At 48.7% G+C, this 19,464-nt stretch overlaps 1 protein-coding gene and 1 long non-coding RNA gene across 2 annotated transcripts in view; both read right to left on the reverse strand.

Annotated features, from left to right (window-relative positions):
• The window catches only part of CREG2 (cellular repressor of E1A stimulated genes 2), a 43,986-nt gene extending 25,972 nt beyond the window's left edge, over positions 1–18,014 (reverse strand). The window contains exons 1-2 of the mRNA XM_004471760.4: positions 17,542–18,014; positions 15,410–15,579 (exon numbers count right to left, since the gene is read on the reverse strand). Coding sequence (XP_004471817.1) covers positions 15,410–15,579; positions 17,542–17,946 — 575 coding nt within the window. The 5' untranslated portion in view covers positions 17,947–18,014. The remainder of the gene's footprint in view (positions 1–15,409; positions 15,580–17,541) is intronic.
• On the reverse strand, positions 3,313–4,399 carry LOC139436741 (uncharacterized). The gene is made up of 2 exons (XR_011646077.1): positions 4,110–4,399; positions 3,313–3,633 (listed from the first exon to the last, which is right to left on the reverse strand). It is a non-coding gene; the product is annotated as an uncharacterized lncRNA (long non-coding RNA).
• Positions 18,015–19,464: the final 1,450 nt, after the last annotated feature.

A 19,464-nucleotide genomic window follows, 5' to 3' on the forward strand; every position in this document is an offset into this window, starting at 1 on the left:
GCCATATGTTTTTATGGGTTAGGGGTCCATTTGTATAGAGCAATCTACTCTGGGAATTCCAGGCCCACCAAGACTTGTGCCAAAGGTCCCATCCAGATGGCAAGGGAGATGGTGTTCTTGAAGAATGGCAGGGGCTTCTGCCATTAATAAATCTTGTTTCATTTCTTTCTTTTCCTGTCTAATCTCTGGGTGTCCAAAACATTGGTACAAAGTGACCTTTAAATACTTTTACCATGGTTCTTGATCAGCAGATTTTATTCTCCATCCTACCCTCCTGTCATGACCTTCTTCACTTCTCTTTAAATTCCATGTTTGCAATATTCAAGAAAATGCTCTTGGACATTGCTAACGGATGTGATAATCCATACCATTTGAGCGAGTGAGGCAGACTGGGCTGGTGCCTCCATCTGAGTTTTCCTGCATTCTTGGTTCTCGCAGATTCTGAGGAACTTCTGCTACCTTGGAAGATATTAGGAGCAGTCACACTTTCTGGCTCGATTTCATCCTCTTTATAAATTCACACCTAACAGTGGTAGAGGGCAAAATTACCACTTTCTGTATCTGTACCTTTTTGACATATCTGAGGAAGAATGGTTCTGTATCATATACTTCTTCTAGTGAAATCTAGAGGGAGACTCAAGAGTTAACATTTAGATCTGAAAGGGGTAAGTCATGGCTTGCCTAGAATATCCTCATGAGAAGAGAAAAGAGGAAGGGAGGCCATATTACACAGAGCCTCTTGTCACTGCTACTCCTTAGTTTTACTTGTCTTGTATTTAGCACAGTTTCTGTTGAACAGCTTTTTAAGTATTTGGGGAGTTTATGTTGCCATTTCCCTGCTCTGGTTCTTTGCACCCACCTGTCCCACTGCAGTTCCTTCTTTGTCCTATGACTTTAAAAGAATGGAAGGTGGGTGTGGGGAATTGGATTTGTTTGTTTTTCCTCCTTAGAAGTAGGACTTGATAGTTTTGATTATGGAAGAATGAAAAGATAAATAAACTTTTTAAAAAACAAACAAAACCCACAAAAAACCCTATGCCTCTAATTTTCCCAGACTGGTAAACTCCACTAGTGAAATCCCAGTTCTGCTTCCCCCTTACAAGGTTTGCAGTGATTAACAGGTCATAAGACCATGACTGGATTCCACCTTGACAGAAATTGAAGAAAGGAAGCCTCCAGCCATAACCTCCATAGCCTAAGGGCTTGGAGACAACCCATCCCCTCCTAAGAACAAAGGAGCCATACAGCAGTGGATCAGATAAGGGCATTCACTCCTCCAGGCAAAGGCACCACCAACCCCTCCCACATTCCAAGAATACCCTATGCCCTAGCTCACTACCCCCTAGCCATTTGACCGCATATTGATGTATTATACAAAGTCACATCTACAACCCTCCAGGGATAGGGTGAAGTCTATTCTTCAGACTCCCTCCATTGGGAGAGCTTCCCAATAAACTTTATGCCTGCAGTCATCAGTCTCTGTGTCCCAGTGATAGCTGCTTTTCTCCAACAGGTTTCATCTTCATTTTTACACATGGAATTGCCCTTTGTTTCTTATGAACATATGTTTTTAAAAGTTTTATCTTTCTATTATTTTTTGGTTTAGTCTATGATAACATTTTAAAAACTTTGATGAAGATCTTAAAAACAGATTTTAAGGGAAGTGGACTTGGCCCAGTGGATAGGGCATCCGCCTACCACATGGGAGGTCCGTGGTTCAAACCCTGGGCCTCCTTGATCCATGTGGAGCTGGCCCACGTGCACTGCTGATGTACACAAGGAGTGCCGTGCCACGCAGAGGTGTCCCTTGCGTAGGGGAGTCCTACACGCAAGGAGTGTGCCCCATAAGGAGAACCGCTCAGCGCAAAAGAAAGTGCAGCCTGCCCAAGAATGGTGCCACACGGAGAGCTGACACAAGATGATGCAACAAAAAGAAACACAGGTTTCCAGTGCCACTGATAAGGATAGAAGTGGTCACAGAAGAACACACAGCGAATGGACACAGAGAACAGACAATTGGGAGGGGGGAAGGGAGAGAAGTAAATAAAAAGTAAATCTTTAAAAAAAATAGATTTTAACACAATCAATTTCCTTATAGAAAATTTGGAAACTATAAAAAGTACATATTAGAAAATAAAGAGTGTGTTTTAAAAACTTGGAATTAGTGTATATATAGTTTTTATCTTCATTTTTTTCTATTTAAAACATAAAAATTAAACAGTGATTATTTTATAGCGGAGAGTACATGCTTTGAAATCTATTTACTCACCGAGTTTTCAGCTGAAGCTTAACTTAAACATTTTTCTACCAATTCTGTCATTTGAGTTCATAGATGGGGCTAGGAAGTTGGAGCTCTGATGTTGGATAATTTTACTTTGCATTTGCAGGAACTGTGATGAGCAGGTGGGTAATGGAAACAACACCAAGTATAGACCCAGTAATGCTGTTTGCCATGTGATCTTAAGCCAGAAGGACTGAGCTTCAATTTCCTCTTCTGTAAAATAGGGACAATAATATCTTACCTGCCTTTTTCATAGGGTTCAAATGAAATGATGTATGTGAAAGCTCTTTGAACATAAAAAAATAAGTGCTATTTTATATGCATTGTGTTTTAACTCATAGGCATTCATAAAATTACAGTAAGTTAATGTGAGCAAGTTAAAAATGGAGAAGTTCTTTTTGAGGTAAACTGAATATTTCTCACCTCTTTTAGTCTATTTTGGATTCCTTTGTAGTTAGGGAACAAAAAAGGTTTTTTGTTTGTTTGGGGAGGCTCCTGAGACTCAGAGAAGAAAAGAAAGGGAGGGATGGACCCCAGCAGCATGGGAGGAGGCGGGAGATAGGCGAGGGCTGCCTTCATTCCTGCGATGACATATGGCCAGTGAACCAGACAGAGGTGTCATGTGACATGGTTTCTGTCCTATGCTGTACCTAGAGTTGCCATGACACCCAATAAAACTTGAATTCTAGGTTAACAACAAATACTTGGGATATAGTTAGACTAAATTTATCTGAAATTCAAATTTAACTTGTCTTCCTATATTTTACCTGGCAACCCTAGCTGTATCTTCCCACCCTCCCCAACCCTAGTGAAAGTCTGTTACATCCAATATCCCAGTGTGGTAGAGGGCAGGAGCCTCTAGATGGGCTTTCATTAATCAGCGTTCTCCAGAGAAACAGAACCAACAGGAGAGAGGGAAGAAGGGAGGGAGGGAGGGGGGAGGGATGGGGGTTGGGAGGAGAGAGAAAGAGAGGGAGAGAGAGAGAGACACTATCTACTGGTTTATCTGTCTGTAGATCGATAGATATATGTACATATTAAGAGATTTATTATAGGAATTGGCTCATGTGATGTAGGGATTTGTAAGTCCAAATTCTGCAGGGTAGGCCCAAGTTGGAAACTTGATGAAGGTGAAGAATTCTCCAGTAGAAGGAGGCTAGCTGGACTAGAGTTGGAAATTCTTTCTTGTCGAAATTTTAAATCCTCAGTTCTTGCTTTAAGGCCTCCAACTGATTGGATGAGAAGATTCATCTCATTGTTGAAGGCAATCTCCTTGCTTGATTGTAGATGCACTCATCCACAGATGCAATCAACTGACTGTAGTGGCAAATCCATCTGTTCTATGAAGGACCCTTATAGAAACAATCAGGTCAGTGCTTGGTTGACCAAACAACTAGGCACCATAAACCAGCCAAGATGGCATAGGAACTAACCATCACAGTGGTCATAAGACATTCAGAGGTGATTGAGTAGAGGGGAAAGGAGAGAGCAGGAGTGTGATAAATCACCACAAGAATTATATGCCCTCTCTGGAAACCCTTGGAAGTGCCTCTGGCAGTTAGTGGAAGCTTGATTAATTTTTTGTGTACTCCTGCTGGAAAGGGTGACCCCAGGGTCTGAAGGACTTGAGCTGCACAAATCCCACCTCTCTCTCAGGTCAGTGAACATTCTTGTGGGCATTTCTCCCCTTTCAATCTGACTTTGGGCCATGCCACCTGTGCCTTGCCAAGGTGCCCCAAGAAGACTCTATTCTCAAGTACAGGACCCCCAAAAAAACCCAATCCACCCATTTCTAGAAGCTACCTAGAGCCCTCCACGGCTGGTTTACCTGCTTGAGGACAAGTGGCAGAGAGGGGCAGAACCTGTCCTGCAGGCCAGCTTGCTTCCCTCCGGGTTCCTGGCTGTGCCCACAGCATCAGGCCAGCTGTCACTCACCCACTTCTGCATGTCAGCTGTCCTGAGTGAACACTTGCAGATCCACCCAGGAACTTCTTTTTACACTCTTCATTTTTCCTGTAATAGATCCTGATATGGTGTGTGATGATTTCATCCACAATATTGAAAGGGTCTGTCCTTGTGGAGCAGGAGGGTCTGCCTGTGTGACAATACTGCTCTGAGGCATGGACCCCATTGAGTTGGGGCTCCAAAATGCTGCTAAGTAGGGAGAATAGTCAGCTGTAGCCCCCTGTGTAAAAAACAAAATGGAACAAAACAAAAAACCCCAAAAAACTCTATTAGCCGAGCTGGTTAGGAAAGGAACAACAAAACCCCCATTTTGCATTCAAATAGACTCCAATTAAATGAGAAGATTGCCTTCCAAATATTTAACTTCCTTTGAAGTAAGTAATCCTTCTTATGCTAAAACAATTTCTTTTATACTCACATTTTTATGAACTACAATTTTCTAAGAGCTTCACAAGGGGTGCATTTTCTAAAAACTATAGATGCAACCTTCCCAAATACTGCCTCTTTCTGGTTAGTGTAGTTAAAAGTCTGTCTTGTTTCTGTGCATTTGTGTTCAGTGGTAAAGAAAAATATTAGTGAAAAGAATACATAATATTCTTTGAGGATTTAGGAAGTTAGACCAATATACATAAGCATGCTGAGCAATGAACATTAAAACATTTTTTCAAACTTTATATTTTGGTTCTTTAAAAATAGGAAAAAGAATTGGTTCATGCCTTTCCTAAGATGTCTCATAAATGGCAGGGATACGGTGTCAATACATAGGATCAGTAGAGATAGTTCTCAACCAGGGGAGGTCTTTTTCCCATCAAAGGCAACCGGAATTCTGTGGAGCATCTTTGGTTTTCCCAGCGACTGGGTGGGTGGAGGTGGGGGGCCCTCCTTGCACTGAGTGGGCAGAGGTCAGGAATTCTAAATGTCCATCAACGCGTGGGATTATCTTGCACAATGAACTGTCCCCTTCCAGTGGAAGGCCACTGAGACCTGCTGCTCAGACCTCGCCTCTCTCGGATGTATCCTGCCAGGTACCAGATGATAGTAGGTGGATGTAGACCACGGTTTCTCAGCCTTGGTACCATTGTCATTTGGGGCTGGAAAACTCTTTGTTGTGGGGGGCTGTCCTGTGCATTGTAGGATGTCTGCAGCATCCCTGGCCTCAACCCACTAGATGCTAGTAGCAGCCCCCCACAGCTGTGATCAGCAAAAACGTTTCTTTGGGGGACAAAATTGCCCCTGGTTAAGAACCACTAGTGTAAATATAGCTAAGTGTGTAGACCTCATGGTGGGAGATGAGAGTGTTCTCCTGAAATGGTTCTGTGCTTTGTCAGTGTGAGTGTCATCTACTACTGAGAAAGAATAAAGGGGAGTGAGTAGGCTTGGTCTGAAAAAAGGGAAGAAGATGTGAAACTGAGGGTGGGAAAGGGGGAAATGGAGCAGTACTTCCAGGTGCTGAGAACACGTGTGAGGATGCTGCCATAAATTTAAAGTGGAAGCATCAGCCTGGCCACATGGTTTGTCCCAGCAATGTGGAGCCATCTGGGTACAGGAATGGAGGAAGAACCAGGAATCAGTGGAGTAGGGGTGTGGCCAGGCAGGAACTCCAGAGAGGACAGGCAGAGGGGGAGCAGGTAGTCTCAGGGGTGGTTGTAAAGATAGATCATGGACTCTAACTCAGACAGGAGGCATGCTGGGTGGTGAGACTGTCATGGGGACAAACGATTGGCAGACTCCATGTGGTCAAAACGTATAGTAGAGGGGTTACTCAAACAAGGGACCCAGAAGGATAGGGGGTAGAATACTTGGACCTGAGATCTGGATCTGGGGCATTTGCTACCAAACCTGGGATGTGGCCATGGGAGTGAGAGGTGGAAGCAGTGCAGAAAAACTTGGCTGGAGATGCCAAGCTGTAGGACGGGCCATCCCCAGGATGCTGAAGGTAAGAATAAGAGGAGCAGCAGTAGAGAGGAAAACCGGGAGGTCTCTGTTGTTTCTACCTGTCAGTTTTACTTCTGTTCCCCAGGGCAACCCCAGAACAAACATAATTTGTCATAATAATTCCCCCTCTCTGTGCCAGCCTTTCAGATACCTGCAGAAAGCACTTAAGTTTTCCTAAGACTTTTCTTTTCCAGGATGGCTGCTTTTAGACTTCCTAGTTTGTAAATATCCCTCTCAAAATATGGTACAGCAAAAGGTATGCAAAGGGGAGGAGGTAGATCCTGTCCACATCCTCTACTCCACCCTCCTAAGGAAGCAGTTAAGTGCATATGAACCCCTGGGGATGGGACCCAGGAATCTGTACTTTAGCAAGTCCCCAGGCGATTCTGAGGCCCACTCAAGTTTGAGAATCACTGCCCCAAAGAACGTAAGGAGCAAGGGCAGTCCAGGGAACACGACGTTTAAAGCTGAGCCCAGAGGGAAAGGGAGTCAGATTGAAGAAAGGGAAAGTGTCAGGACAAAGGAACTGGAAATATTAGTGGCTTCAGGAAATGAATGGGAACCATGGGGGCAAACCTTCATGGCGCCGAAACAAAAACTTAGGGAGAGAAAAGTGTCTGCAGGTCTCTATGAGAGCAGGCGGTAGAAATGAGCGGAAGACGGGAGAGAAGACTCGGAGTGCCTGCTGTCAAGCTTGCTCTCTGCAGAGTTCCCTGCCTCCTTGCAGACAGCTCTTCAAAGCCACGCAGGTTAACACAAGCTCCAGAATTACAGGACCACGGGGCAAAGGAGGTGAAGAGGTAACACGAATCCGGACAGAGAACAATTTATTCAGAAGATTTATATGTTGCCTTCAAGGGGAATGAACTAGATTCAGTGAAGAGAAATGGAATTCTGCTTCTGTATCTGATTGGGGCTGCGCCCTGGGCTTTGCCACGTGCGGCATGTCTGGGGGTGGGGAGCAGACTCTAGACTGACGTCACGCGGCTATCGGCGAGCAAGCTGCCACAAGCAGGGGCTTCCGCTGAGGGCTGGACTGAGCCCGCCTGGAGCACGACTGAATGGAGAACCTTCCAACCAGTTCCAGGGGAACAAACCCCAGCGCCTGCATTTGGAATCAGGCAGGGCTGCGGTTTCCATCTATCATTCAGAAGTCTCTTTTCTTCCTACAAGAACAGTTAAAAGGATGGGGGTGGGGGTGGGAAGTGGTCACAGGGCATTTACATTTTCCGAGTCTGTTTTGATTTTCTGCACGGAAGCAACGACTAAACCCAGGGCATGCTAATTCAGGTGTGCTCTCGACTTGGTGGTTAAAGGCTCACCTCCCCTCAGTTAACCTGTCTCCCTGAAGGAGCTCCTCCTCCTGTCAATGCACCCACAAAATGCAGGAGTTGCTTGTAGGATGGGGCAGGAATGACATCTCTGTCCCAGCAAACTGTCCCAGGCAGGTGCTACCTTTTTGATGAGGGATTCTTCAATGTTGAATTGCCTCAAGCAAGTCATCCTGAGGACTCACTGCTTTTTTTTTTTTTAAGATTTATTTTATTTATTTACTTGGTCTTCCTGGTTTCTTCAGGAGTCACCGGGAGCGGAACCCAAGACCTCTGATGGAGGAGGGAGGTGCCTAATCACTTGAGCCCCCTCCCCCTCCACTTCCTGCTTTTGTTGTGTCTCTCATTGTCTTTCCTCCCCTCATCTCTTGTTTCGTCATCTTGTCATGTCAGCTCATTGCATCAGCTCGCCATGCCTGCCTGTCACGCCAACTCGCTGCCTTTTTTAGGAGGCAGGGGATTCGAACCAGTGATCTCCCATGTATTAGGCAGGAGCCCAGTCACCTGAGCCACATCCACTTCCCTCATTGTTTTCTGAAAGGCTCCCATTCTATGGCTTATACACCCACCCACTTCATGCCATTCCTTCCCTGGCATCCCCTTCACAAAACTAGATTCCTTTGCAAATTGGAATCTCAGCCTCTCCACAAGGCCTGGCCAGTCACAAGCTCTGACGAGAGCCACTGTTCACCGTCAGGACAGGATGCCTTCAAAAGGGGCTGTCACCCACAGCAAGGTCTGAGACAATCCTTCCTTAAAAGCCTTTTCCAAGAGTGGGAATTCTTATGTCCTCCTTTCTTGATAATCAACTCAACTACTTAGAGACCTTGCATTTGTCCAAGTATCAAAGCTTTATATTTAAAAAAATTTTTTGAAATGTATTTTTTATTTAGTTTTTTTTTTAATGTCAGGAAAAGCATCTGATAAACCTCTTTTGTTTCCATTTATTTATTTTTTAAAAAGATTTATTTTATTTATTTATTCTCTTCACCCACTGGTTGTTACACTTGCTGTCTGTTTGTCTTCCTTGTTTCCTTAGGAGGAACTGGGAACCGAACCTGGTGCCTCCGAGGTGGGAGGCAGGTGCTTCATCGCTTGAGCCACCTCTGGTCCCCACTTTGTTGTGTCTCTCATTGTATTTTCCTCATGTCTTTTGTTGCGTCATCTTGTTGTGTCAGCTCACTGTACCTGCCCATCACACCAGTTTGCTGTTTCTTTAGGAGGCACTGGGAACCAAACCAGGGACCTCCCATGTGGTAGGCAGGAGCCCAATTGCTTGAGCCACATCTGCTTCCTTTTTGGTTCCATTTATATCCTGGTCTCAAAATGAAAATTTAGAGGAGCCAGTGTAGCTCAGTGGTTAAGCACCTGCTTCACATATACTAGCTCCCAGGTTCAGTCCCTGCTACTTCCTTAAAAAAAAGAAAATTGATCTAAGGCCATCAAGTGGAATGTGAATCAAATAGAAAAGTCCTGAGGACTTGCCCTGATTGACTCCCTAAGAAGATGCGAACCTGAAACCCACGGCATTCAAGTCTGAATTCTCCACAAGGACAGGGTGTAGAGCAGATGATAAATTTCCCAGGTAGGTTTTCTTTGTCAGTCAATATTTATTGAATTCTTACACAACTAGCCTCTGGCCTGCACATAAATTCACTTAGTGGAAGGGGCATGTGTGTGTCGAAGGGAGAGAAAAATGAAGAGAGGGGGGATTGCCAGCTGCTCTGAAACTGGAATCTTATTCTCAATTTGTCATTTTATTCTCAGCTAGGAAATAGATTCCTGCCCCTGATTCATCTAATTATTTAACGAAGAGATCAGGGCACCAAGGAGTAAACAAAACAATAGAATGAAACAGATTTCACGCAAGCTGACAGCTGCTAGGCAGGACCCATTTGAAGGTCCTGCTTCGGTTGGCGGGTGTGGATGGAGTGTGGTGTCCCACGAAGCGGAAGAGCCGCCTACCCCTGTGTTCCCAGACCCGGCAGGGGCTAAAATGCGACTCCCAAAAGACACGTGCGAGTCCCATAACCGGTTCCATGATTGCACTCAACTTGGAACGGGTTCTTTGAAGACATGATGAAGCTGAGGCCAAACCGGTGCCCTTAGAAGAAAGGTGTTTGGAAACAGAGACAGACAATGGGAGAATTTCACATGACGGTGGCAACAGCTTAAAGTGCCGCAGCTGCCAGCTCAGGCCAGCCACGGGTTTCAGAGGAGCCTGTCCCTGCTGCTAGCCAGGCCTGGGTGTCCAGCCTCCAGAACCGCGGGCTCGCTTCTGCTGTTTAAACCACCCAGTCTGTGATGCTTGACTGCGTCAGCCCTGGAAACCAACCCCGACGGCATGATCTTGAGTTCCTCTTAGAAGTGACCGGAGCCGGGTCTGACCGGCTTCTCCACGGAGCTCACCGAAACCTGGACAAGGCAGGGAAGAGCTGCTCGGTGTCCTGGCTCCTCGTCCCTGGAGAGGCTCTGGCTCCTCATGTGGGGCAGGGGCAAGGCAGTCCAGGCCCTAAGCCATGTGCCGGCCCACCCTCCCTCCCGGGGGGTGAGGGTCGCAGAGCTACCCCAGCTCCGTGGGGGGCCCCACCTGTTAACATTCCCAGATCTAGAAGGGCGTTTCTCACCTGGCCTGGCTTTCCAGTCTACCCTGCCTCACAAAATCCTGCAGCAGGAGGGTCTTCAGGTATGGCCCCCCTCCCCCATATGCCAATGGGAAAAGTGAGGTTCTGAAAGGTTAAGCTGCTTCATTCTACTCGAGGCAATTTTTCCTGGCTATTGTGTCCCGTAGAAACCACCACTGGTGCTCTTCCACTCCTCCTGAAAGTCACTTTCTACTTACTCTTAGGTCAGATTCTTTTTCCAAATGATCTTCTCTAGGAAGAAGGGCAGAGTGATAGCACTCAATTCAAATATGCCCCGGGGCGGGAACCAGGGAAGCTGCCTCCCGCTAAATCTAGAGAATTTACTGTGAAGCTTCAGGGAAAGTTCAGGGACCAGAGGATTAGGACAATGAAAAGTCTGGGAAAAATCCGTAACTAAATGGGGCCTTTGCCTTTGCTACAAAAATATTACAATATTACTGTTAACTACTGTCTATAAGTTACGTTAGTTGTATTTTCCCCATGTATCACCACCTTGTAGTAGAACATTCTTGCATTTATATTATTAACCATAATCCTCACTTACCACCAAAATCACTGTTATACAGTCCCCAAATTGTCCTCTAGCTGTCTTTCAATTAACATCGACCTCCCTAGACTACCCCTGGCAGCCACAGTCACATTTATAAATAAGCAGTGTCTGTTATACTCGTTATAAGGTGCTGCCATCAACTCTGTCCATTCCCACGTATTTACAATTGGCCGTATGAAACATTCTATGCACATTCAGCACCTGCTCGCCCTTGGCTGTTTATGTTCTTCATCATCAAACTTGCTGAGATTTTTAGGAGCCCCAGACACTCAATGTCCTTCATTCATTCCAGTTTGTACCTAACTTTATATTAAACAAACAGGCCAGTTAAAGGACCTCGATATCATTCTTGAGTGAAATATGTGTCATCACACATATGGGTGTTAATAAGTGAAAAGCTTTTCTTAGCTGTATGCCAAATGCATACGGCAGCTTTGAAGACGACCAGCTTTCAGGGTTAATGCATTTAATTTGCTAAATTTAGGGTATAAATCAACCATTAAGTCAATTAGCAAAGGAGCGGCACTATTAACTACTCTGAAAGGGTGGCCGGGTCTCCGAGGCCATCAGGTTTTGCTCTCTATTTCCCAGGAAGGGGTGTGAGCGGAGGAATGCCAGGATCCGATGTGGGCTTCTCAAGCTTGTCCTGGCTGTGGGACTGAGGATGAAGTAAAGATGAAAATCGTGCACTGAGGAGACCAATCATAGATGACTATGACACATTTTCTCAGAACAGATAATAGTTGAATATGGAATATGGGAAGGGACCTATCTTCGGATGTATGTATATCTACCTCTTTATCTCTAACTACCCATCTACCTACCCACTTATCATCAACCAACTCCCTCTATCATCTCTATCTGTTTATCTCATCAATCATCTATCTATATCTGTCATCTGTAGCTACATCTGTAACTACCTACCTATCATTTATCTTTATCTACTTTTTATTTTTTCAATGGATGGTGGTTTTATTTCCATGATCAAATCAGATTACCATTTTAAAAAGCCATTTGAAACTTTGGTCATTGCTGTTTACGTAGATTTTTAAGGAATTGTATATAATAGCATCATTCATAATAGCCCCAAACTGGAAAACACCCAAATCGCTAACAGGAGAATAAACAAGTTGTAGTATAATCATGTCATTCGGCAGTAAATAAGTTAGCAGTAAAAAGAGTGAACTACTGATAAAATAAAATGAAAGAATCACAAAAACATATTGTGTGAAAGAAGCCAGGCACAAAAGAACATACCCTGGATGATTCTATTGCAAGAGAAGGCAAAATATATCTATGGTCCTAGAAATCTGAACTGAGGCTGCCCCTGGGGACGATGGAAATATTCTATGCCTTGACTGGAATGCATACATTCATCAAAATGCATCAGAATGTACATAGGAGACATGTGCCTTTCATCACATGCAAAATACACCGCAACAAAAATTATTAACACCTTCAAAAGTCAGGAAGGAAATATGAGACATTGTTGCAGGCTTAGTTTAGGGCCTAGAATCCATCATGATTATTAGTTTCCTTTGGGTTAAGGAAAGTCCAACAACTATATTTCACACCTCACAGAACATCCACATTGAGGGGTTTCTCATGCTTTAGCACAGGATTCCCTTGTAATGACATACCCAAGTCCATTTAAGCATAAAGCCCATCTGTGCTTGTAAAGCACACACACTAGCCCGTCTGTCTTTTCCGTGAGGTCCATTTCCCATGGAGCCCTAACAGGTGCTCCCCAGGTGGCTGCACCTGTACCACCTAAACTGCTCTGCCCTGGGCTGTCGTAGGTTTCCTCATCCAGGGCTGCATCTTGTCGGTGGAAATGTGGCTCAGCAGCCTGTCCTGGCCTGTCCGCCGGGCCCAGGGCTGAGTCCTGATGGATCCAGAGGAAGGTTTGCAGCTGGCACGGCCACTTGCCAGGGGATACCAGCGGCCACGCAGCCATGGCTGTGAAGGCCCCCCTTCCCTCCAGGAGAGTGGTCACAGGGTCCCCTCCCCGTCTGACCTGTGCAGGAGGCTGTATGGGGAACTCCCATTCACCGTTCAGCTCCTGGGTCCGCTGGTACCATCGCCGCCCTTCAGGTCCCTGGGAGCCCCGGGGGTCGCAGCAGGGAGAAAGGCCCCGTTCTAGCTTTGTCTTCCCACATGGGGTGAATTAGGCGGGAGCCAGCCCCTTCCCTGCTCACACAGCAGGGCACAGCGTGCTCCAACGTGGGTGTCGACATGCCGCAGCAAGGAGTTTTCAATGTGCAGGATTCCTGCTTCGTGGAATGAAAGCCGGTTTCATCCTCCCAGGAGGAGCCTGACGTCCGCTGGCAAAAGGACCGGGTGGCCTTAAATAATCAGCAGCACCGTGGGAAAGCGGCATGTTCTGACCCCGCCCCCTGGTCTGGGGAAACACTCAGAACTGAACCCTGGCCTCCCCGGGGGCTCTCCTGGGTGGGTGGGCAGCATGCAAGCACCTGGCCAGGCTTCCCCTCCAAACCTCATGCCAGCTGCCTGCAGGGTGGCCCTTAGGCACGGGCACTTCCACCCTGGCTCTGCCCGGCTCTGGCGCTCCTGGGAGCCTCTCGCTTGCCTCGTTTATCCAGGGCCCTGGTGTCCATCTGTCCTTCAGTGCTGAGAGCATGGCTCTGCCTTGTTAGCCCTTGCACTTGACAGTTCCAAGCCCGTGAAGGCAGAGCGTCACGCTGAGGGGGGAGTGTGCACCTCGCACAGCTGCAGCACAGCGGGGCTGACGGGGCTCCTGGGGAGGCGTAGATCTGGGGGGTACAGAAGTTTTCTTCTTGGTAACTCTGCTTTGGAGCGAAATGTCTACTGAGGTGAGTTTTGTAGGAATTTCAGTTACATTTATTTTTTCATTATTTTAAAGTTACATTTTAGTACTATACTTCAGAAGCTTGAACGTTGCCAGAAAGCTCGGAAGTACTATGTGAGGATCTAGACATAGAGGTACCTGTGGGTGCTTCCTCTCCCAGGCCAGAGTTACAGATGAGTCCTCAGCCCGGGAGTCGCCCACCCACTACCCCAGCCTGCTGCACAGATGCTTGCACTTTGCACACGATGTCTCCCACAAAGGAGCCCCACACCCCCCCTTGCCCAAGGCCACACAGGGGAGCAGGCCTGGTTCCCACCCGGGCTGCAGGACCCCTGGCCCGCTCCCCCGCGGTGGGGTGTTCTCCCAGGCTGGATTTCCCGCGCTCAGCTCTCAGCTCCTGCTCGTCATTGCTGACACATGCCTCTGCCGGCTGAGACATGATTCCATCCACAGCCGAGGTGCTGCTGCAGCTTTGTTCATCCGTCTACACCCTGGGGCCTGTCTCCTGGAGTAGGAGTGCTCTGGGTTCATCTATACCCTGGGGCCTGTCTCCTGGAGCAGGTGTGCTCTGGATCCGTCTACACCCTGGGGCCTGTCTCTTGGAGCAGGTGCACACTGGGTCCATCTATGCCCTGGGGCCTGTCTTCTGCAGCAGGCATGCTCTGAGTCTGTCTATGCCCTGGGGCCTGGAACAGGCATGCTCTGGGTCCGTCTATACCCTGGGACCTGTCTCCTGGAGCAGGTGCGCTCTGGGTCCGTCTACACCCTGGGGTCTGTCTCCCAGAACAAGTGCGTGCTGGGTTCTGGGAGCTGATTGCTGTAGCGCAATGACCGCTTTAGTAGTCAGTATCGTGGGAATACACTTCTAGTAACACAAAGCTCCTCTGACCGAGAACAGTGAGAATATTCCATCCAAAAGGAAACTCCCTGGCTTCCTGCCACATAACCCAACGGGAAAGTGGGTCAGCTGAAGCATCTAGCTCAGCCCAGCCTCGTCTCTTGTTGACAGTGTCTGCGGCCTCCTGTGGGTTTCTCCAGGCTGCAGGGTATAGTTCATTCTTGCTTTCCTTCTCTTCCTTCAGAACTGCTAAATTTGTTCAGGCATATTTTTTCATGCCATGCATGAAGACAAACACTATTTCAGAGTGGGGATGAACCTTCAGTCTTGTAAGGAATCCCCAGCATCCGAGGCCCCAGAGGTTCCGTGACTCACCCAAGGCCACCCTGTGGCACCTCCCGCTCCCGGCGCTGGTCCCTCGCACACAGCCCCACACGAACTCGGGGCAGACATCTCCCCAGCAGGATCTGGTTTCAAGCCTGCCTTTTACATTTAGACAAAGGCGTCTGACTCGAGGTTCCAGTTACGTTTAACTATCTTTAGGAGATGTGAAGAGAGTGTTTCAGAAAGGGCCCTCATGACACATGCCTCTCAAGGTGGGATAGAAATTAATTTGAAAAGCAATAGCCTTCTGTGCTGCATTTGCCATGGAGACAAACTACTGGCTCTTCCTTCCCCAAACCCCTTCTCTGCCCATTTCCCATAATGACACTAGCCTCCATTACCCACCCCAGGATTGTACAAGGCTCTCTGCACATACCTCCAGCCCTCACAATAACCCTACGAGCGAGAGATGATTAGTCCCATTTTATGGATGAGGACACTGAGGCTCAAAGAGCTTGGGGAGTGGTGGATATCTATCCGAAACGAAGGGGACACCCTTTCCACTTCAGGTTGGTCAAGACTTCAGTTTGCATCTCAGTCTTAAAAACTGCAGGGTTCCGTTGAAGCCCTCGAACCAGAGAGCGCCCCCATGCCCCACTCTGCCCCAAGCTGGCCAGGGCCTGTGCAGGTCAGGCCAACCCCTCGGGTACCTGCAGAACTCTCCTTCGGATTCTGGCAGCATCAGCGAGGCCATGGGTTCCTTCATGAGGTCGGCCACGGCGGGGTTCTTGAGGGTGACGTAGAAGAAAGGAATCCCAGTGCTGTTGCTGAAGGGGCCGTCGCTGATGGGCAGGCAGTTTCCAAACGGCAGTCCTTGGATCTAACAAACACCAAAAAGGCTTTTTTTTAGTGCAGAGGTGAGAGTTGACTCGAGCTGAGAGTTTAGCTTGTCTCCAGCCAGGAGCTGGGTGTCACAGTGATTTTGACAATAGGCTCATCTAATTTAATGTTATTTTGGGGAGGGGGAATGAATTGTGTGGGGAATGCTAAGGCCTTTCCCACAAGCCACTCCTTGGTGTGCCACAGCTTTTACTGCTGCCCCCAAATCTTTGGGGTAGATATCTTAGGGATAGAATTTACCTCAAACCTGACCTTTGGACTCTAGGAATTTTGTTTCATTGCTGCTTTCGGGGCCACACAACTTTCTCCTTTATTAGTCACATTTTACGTTATAATCAATTTCATTATTGATCACAATATGCAAGTTATACTTTCAGCTGGTTCACGATCATACAGCAGGGTGGGTGAAGTTCTCAAACATATACGAATTATTGGCCTTAGGTTTTCCCAAACCCTGCTGGATAAAGAACCCCAGTCTTCATGGGCTCTATCCCTTACAGAGTGTAGTTTCATTGTTAGCTCAGAACTCAGGGCCTGCCTTTGTCTTGAGCAAAGCATGACAAAGGCGTGTGGAATTGCGGGAAGGGACGGCTTTGATTTCTTAAAAATCTTTTAAGGACTCCTCCAGGACAGTAATATAACTTCATTCACAAATCCTGTTTCTCAACTTCTTATAAACTACCTAGAGTCATGGTTCGCACACCCAGTAGGTGCTTGGCAAATGCTTACTGAATTTATTGAAATTGGAGTAAACGTCAACATTGGAAAGGAAAACTAACAAAGCTAAGAGGAGTCATGTTGAAAGTCAAATGAAATGTCTCCAATGCATTGGAGCTAGGCTTTCAATTGCTCGAAAATATGTGTCTTTTAAACCAAGATCAGTTTGATATTTGAATTTCATGACTTCTTAAGATGTGTGTCTTAGGAGCATCACTAGAACTATGATGCTTATCCAACTGGCATGGAATTTGACCCTAGAGAAGTTAAGGTCATTGTCATAACTGGAATAAGGTTATTGCTTAGGTAATTTTTTAAGTGGGAAAGGACCCTCAAAACCATCTAGTCAACCTCTCGATTTTATAGATAAAGAAAGCACAGTGAAGAAAGCCAGCAGCTGGGGCAGGGGGGTAGAGCTGGTAAAACTCAGAGCTGGGGGCAAGAAACTGCTACCTGGTCTATGTCCTAAACATTTTATCAATTATTGCTATTACTTTCACATGAAGTAAATAGCTCAAATTACTGCTTCGTAATAGAGTCAGTATAGCTCTCTTAACAGGATTTCTGGAGGATGTGAATTTAGGGGAGTTTTGTCCTCATTGTTTATTCACGTCTTTCAGCGCCAGGTCTAACAGGTGAATGAGACACCTGTGAACGTAAAAATCGCAGCTAAGAGCTGGTGCCAGCATTCACACACTTTCCTTAATAAACCTCCTTTCAAGGAAAATTCTTGAGCTCGATTTTTTACAATGGCCATGTCCTCCAAGGCCCGGGCGGTGTCTTGCCCCCTGTCTTTCTGGGGTGAGGTGTCGAGAGGGAGCAGCCCGGGGTCTGCGGCGCAGCGCCCGGAGCCGGCGGCGGCTTGGCGGTGCCCCCGTCGCGGCTTCCCGCCGCAGCCCCCGCCGGCTCTCGGGCCAGGCGCTGGGGACTTGGGCATCTCATGGCCCGCGGGCCCTTCAGTCCCCAGCCGCCCGGCAGGTCCCCCACCCTCTCCTTTGCCAGGCTCACCGAAGCCACGCTGGTGCTACCAGCTCCCCACCGCGCGCGGTGCCATCCGGGCCTCCCCGGCACGCCACCCCGACCTGGAAGCGAGCGTGCGAGCGCTCCTAGCCTCCCCCGGCGCACGTGCCCGCGCCCGCCTCCCAGGCCACCGCCAGGCGCGCGGCTCGGGGCCCCTCTGCGGCGGGTGGCCGGGGGCGCCCCTCCGGGCCCGAGGGCGGCTTACCTTCTCCTGGGCGGACACGGTGGCCAGGCAGCCCCAGCTGTTGGCGTGGGCCAGGAAGCGCGCGGTGGCCGGCCGCAGCCCCCGGGCGGCCGCGGGGCCGCTGTCGCGCCGGTAGGAGAACATGCCGGGCGGGCCGGGGGGCGGCCGGGCGCGGGCGGCGCTGGCCCGCGGCGGCAGGTGCGCGGCGTCCTTGTGCGCCGAGGCCGGGAAGCTGCGCTGCCAGATGCTGCCCGAGTCCTCCAGCAGCGCGGGCAGCGCCTCCTCGGTGGAGGCGCTGTCCAGCTCCTCGTCCACCTCGTTGGTGACGGCCCAGGACACGGAGCTCACGATCACGTAGCCCGCGGCCGGGGACAGCAGGACGCTGCAGCACAGCAGCCAGGAGAGGCCGGGCGCGCGCGCCGACATCTTGCCGCCGGGGACCCCGCCGCGGGGACGGCCAGCGGCCGGCGGGGGCGCAGCGCCTCCTGCGGCCGAGCCCCTCTCCCAGCGCGCGCGCGCCCGTCCTGGGGGCGGGCCCGGGCCCAAGCCCCGCGGGGGTCCTTAGAGCCTTCTCAGGGCGGCTCCTGGCCCGGCGGGCTCCACGCTCCGCGCTGACGTCCCGCAGCCCCCGCGGGCAGGGCTGTCCCCGGGCGCCGGGGCTGGAGGCGGCTGCCTTCCGGGCCCAGGCCGGGCGGCCAGGCGAGGACGTCCACGTCCCGGGGCGAGGCCACCCCTCCGCCCACCAGCTGCGCGTCCCTTACCCGCTCTGCTCTTCCTCCCCTAGAGGACGACGATGATCATAACAGCGTTAGGGGTTGAATGGTGTGTCCCCCCAAAAGACACGTGGTCAAGCCCTAACCCCGGTCCGTAACTGGGACCTTACTTGGAAACAGGGTCTTTGAAGATGTGATTAGGTAAGAGGTGGCCAAACTGGATGCAGGCGGGTGCTCACCCGAGTCTGCCGGGGGCCCTTGTACGAAGAGAAACGTGGACACACCCCCGGGGGGAAGACGACGATGGGCAAAGGTGGCCGCATGCCAAGGAGCGGCGGGGTGCTGGCACCCAGCGGCAGCTGGGGGAGGCCAGAGAGGGTGCTGCCCAGAGCACTCAGGGCACATGGGCTTGTCCGCACCCGATTCTTACTCTCCCAGCACAGGGAGACAGTGCATTCCTGGGGTTTTCAGCCACCTGGTTTGGGGTTCTGGGTTCTGACAGACCCAGGAAGCCAAGGCAAATCATAAGTCATGAGGGCATGGGAGGATTAAATGAGGTAAGATATGAAGAGGCTTGGAACAGTGCATGGCAGGGAGTAAGCACCATATTTTGTTAAAAAAATAATACAAAGTAGGGGTCATTTAGCACCATTTTTCCAGAGGAGAAAAGTGAGTAAATGGTGAAGGTAAAATTAGAACCAACTCTGATGCCAAACCCCGTTTTCTTTCTCAGCCAGGAGAATAACTCTAGGTTACCCTTTGCCAACACAGAAGAGCACCGCTACCAGTTCTTCTGAAAGCAAAATCAAGTTGTTTATACAGATGCTAAAATAAAGGGGAGCCAGCACCCAGAATGGAGGTGGCCAGGCAGAGGGAAAAGAGAAATGTATAAAGGTACCACAGTTTACCATAACGTAAAAACATTCTCTTTTGAATTATAAAAATTGTTTTCAGTAGTGAAGTTTTATAAATATCAAAATAATTTTGAATTATTGACATTCTGTTATCTTTACTTATGGGGTCCACAATTTGCCTGGCACTTTTTTTTTTGTCGCAAAAATGTAATAGCCAAGCAGAAGTAAAGAGGAGTTTTTTCAATTGGCTGCCAGCTTCCAGCTAAGATGGAATTTCCTTCTCATTGTCATGAGCAAGGCTATGACTCTCTGCCAGAGATAGAGTTTCAGTTCACTAAAGGGCTGCCAAAGCAAAATACCAGCAATAGGTTGGCTTT

The sequence above is a fragment of the Dasypus novemcinctus genome, chromosome 17 (assembly GCF_030445035.2).
Source record: "Dasypus novemcinctus isolate mDasNov1 chromosome 17, mDasNov1.1.hap2, whole genome shotgun sequence".
Classification (NCBI taxonomy): Eukaryota; Metazoa; Chordata; class Mammalia; order Cingulata; family Dasypodidae; genus Dasypus; species Dasypus novemcinctus.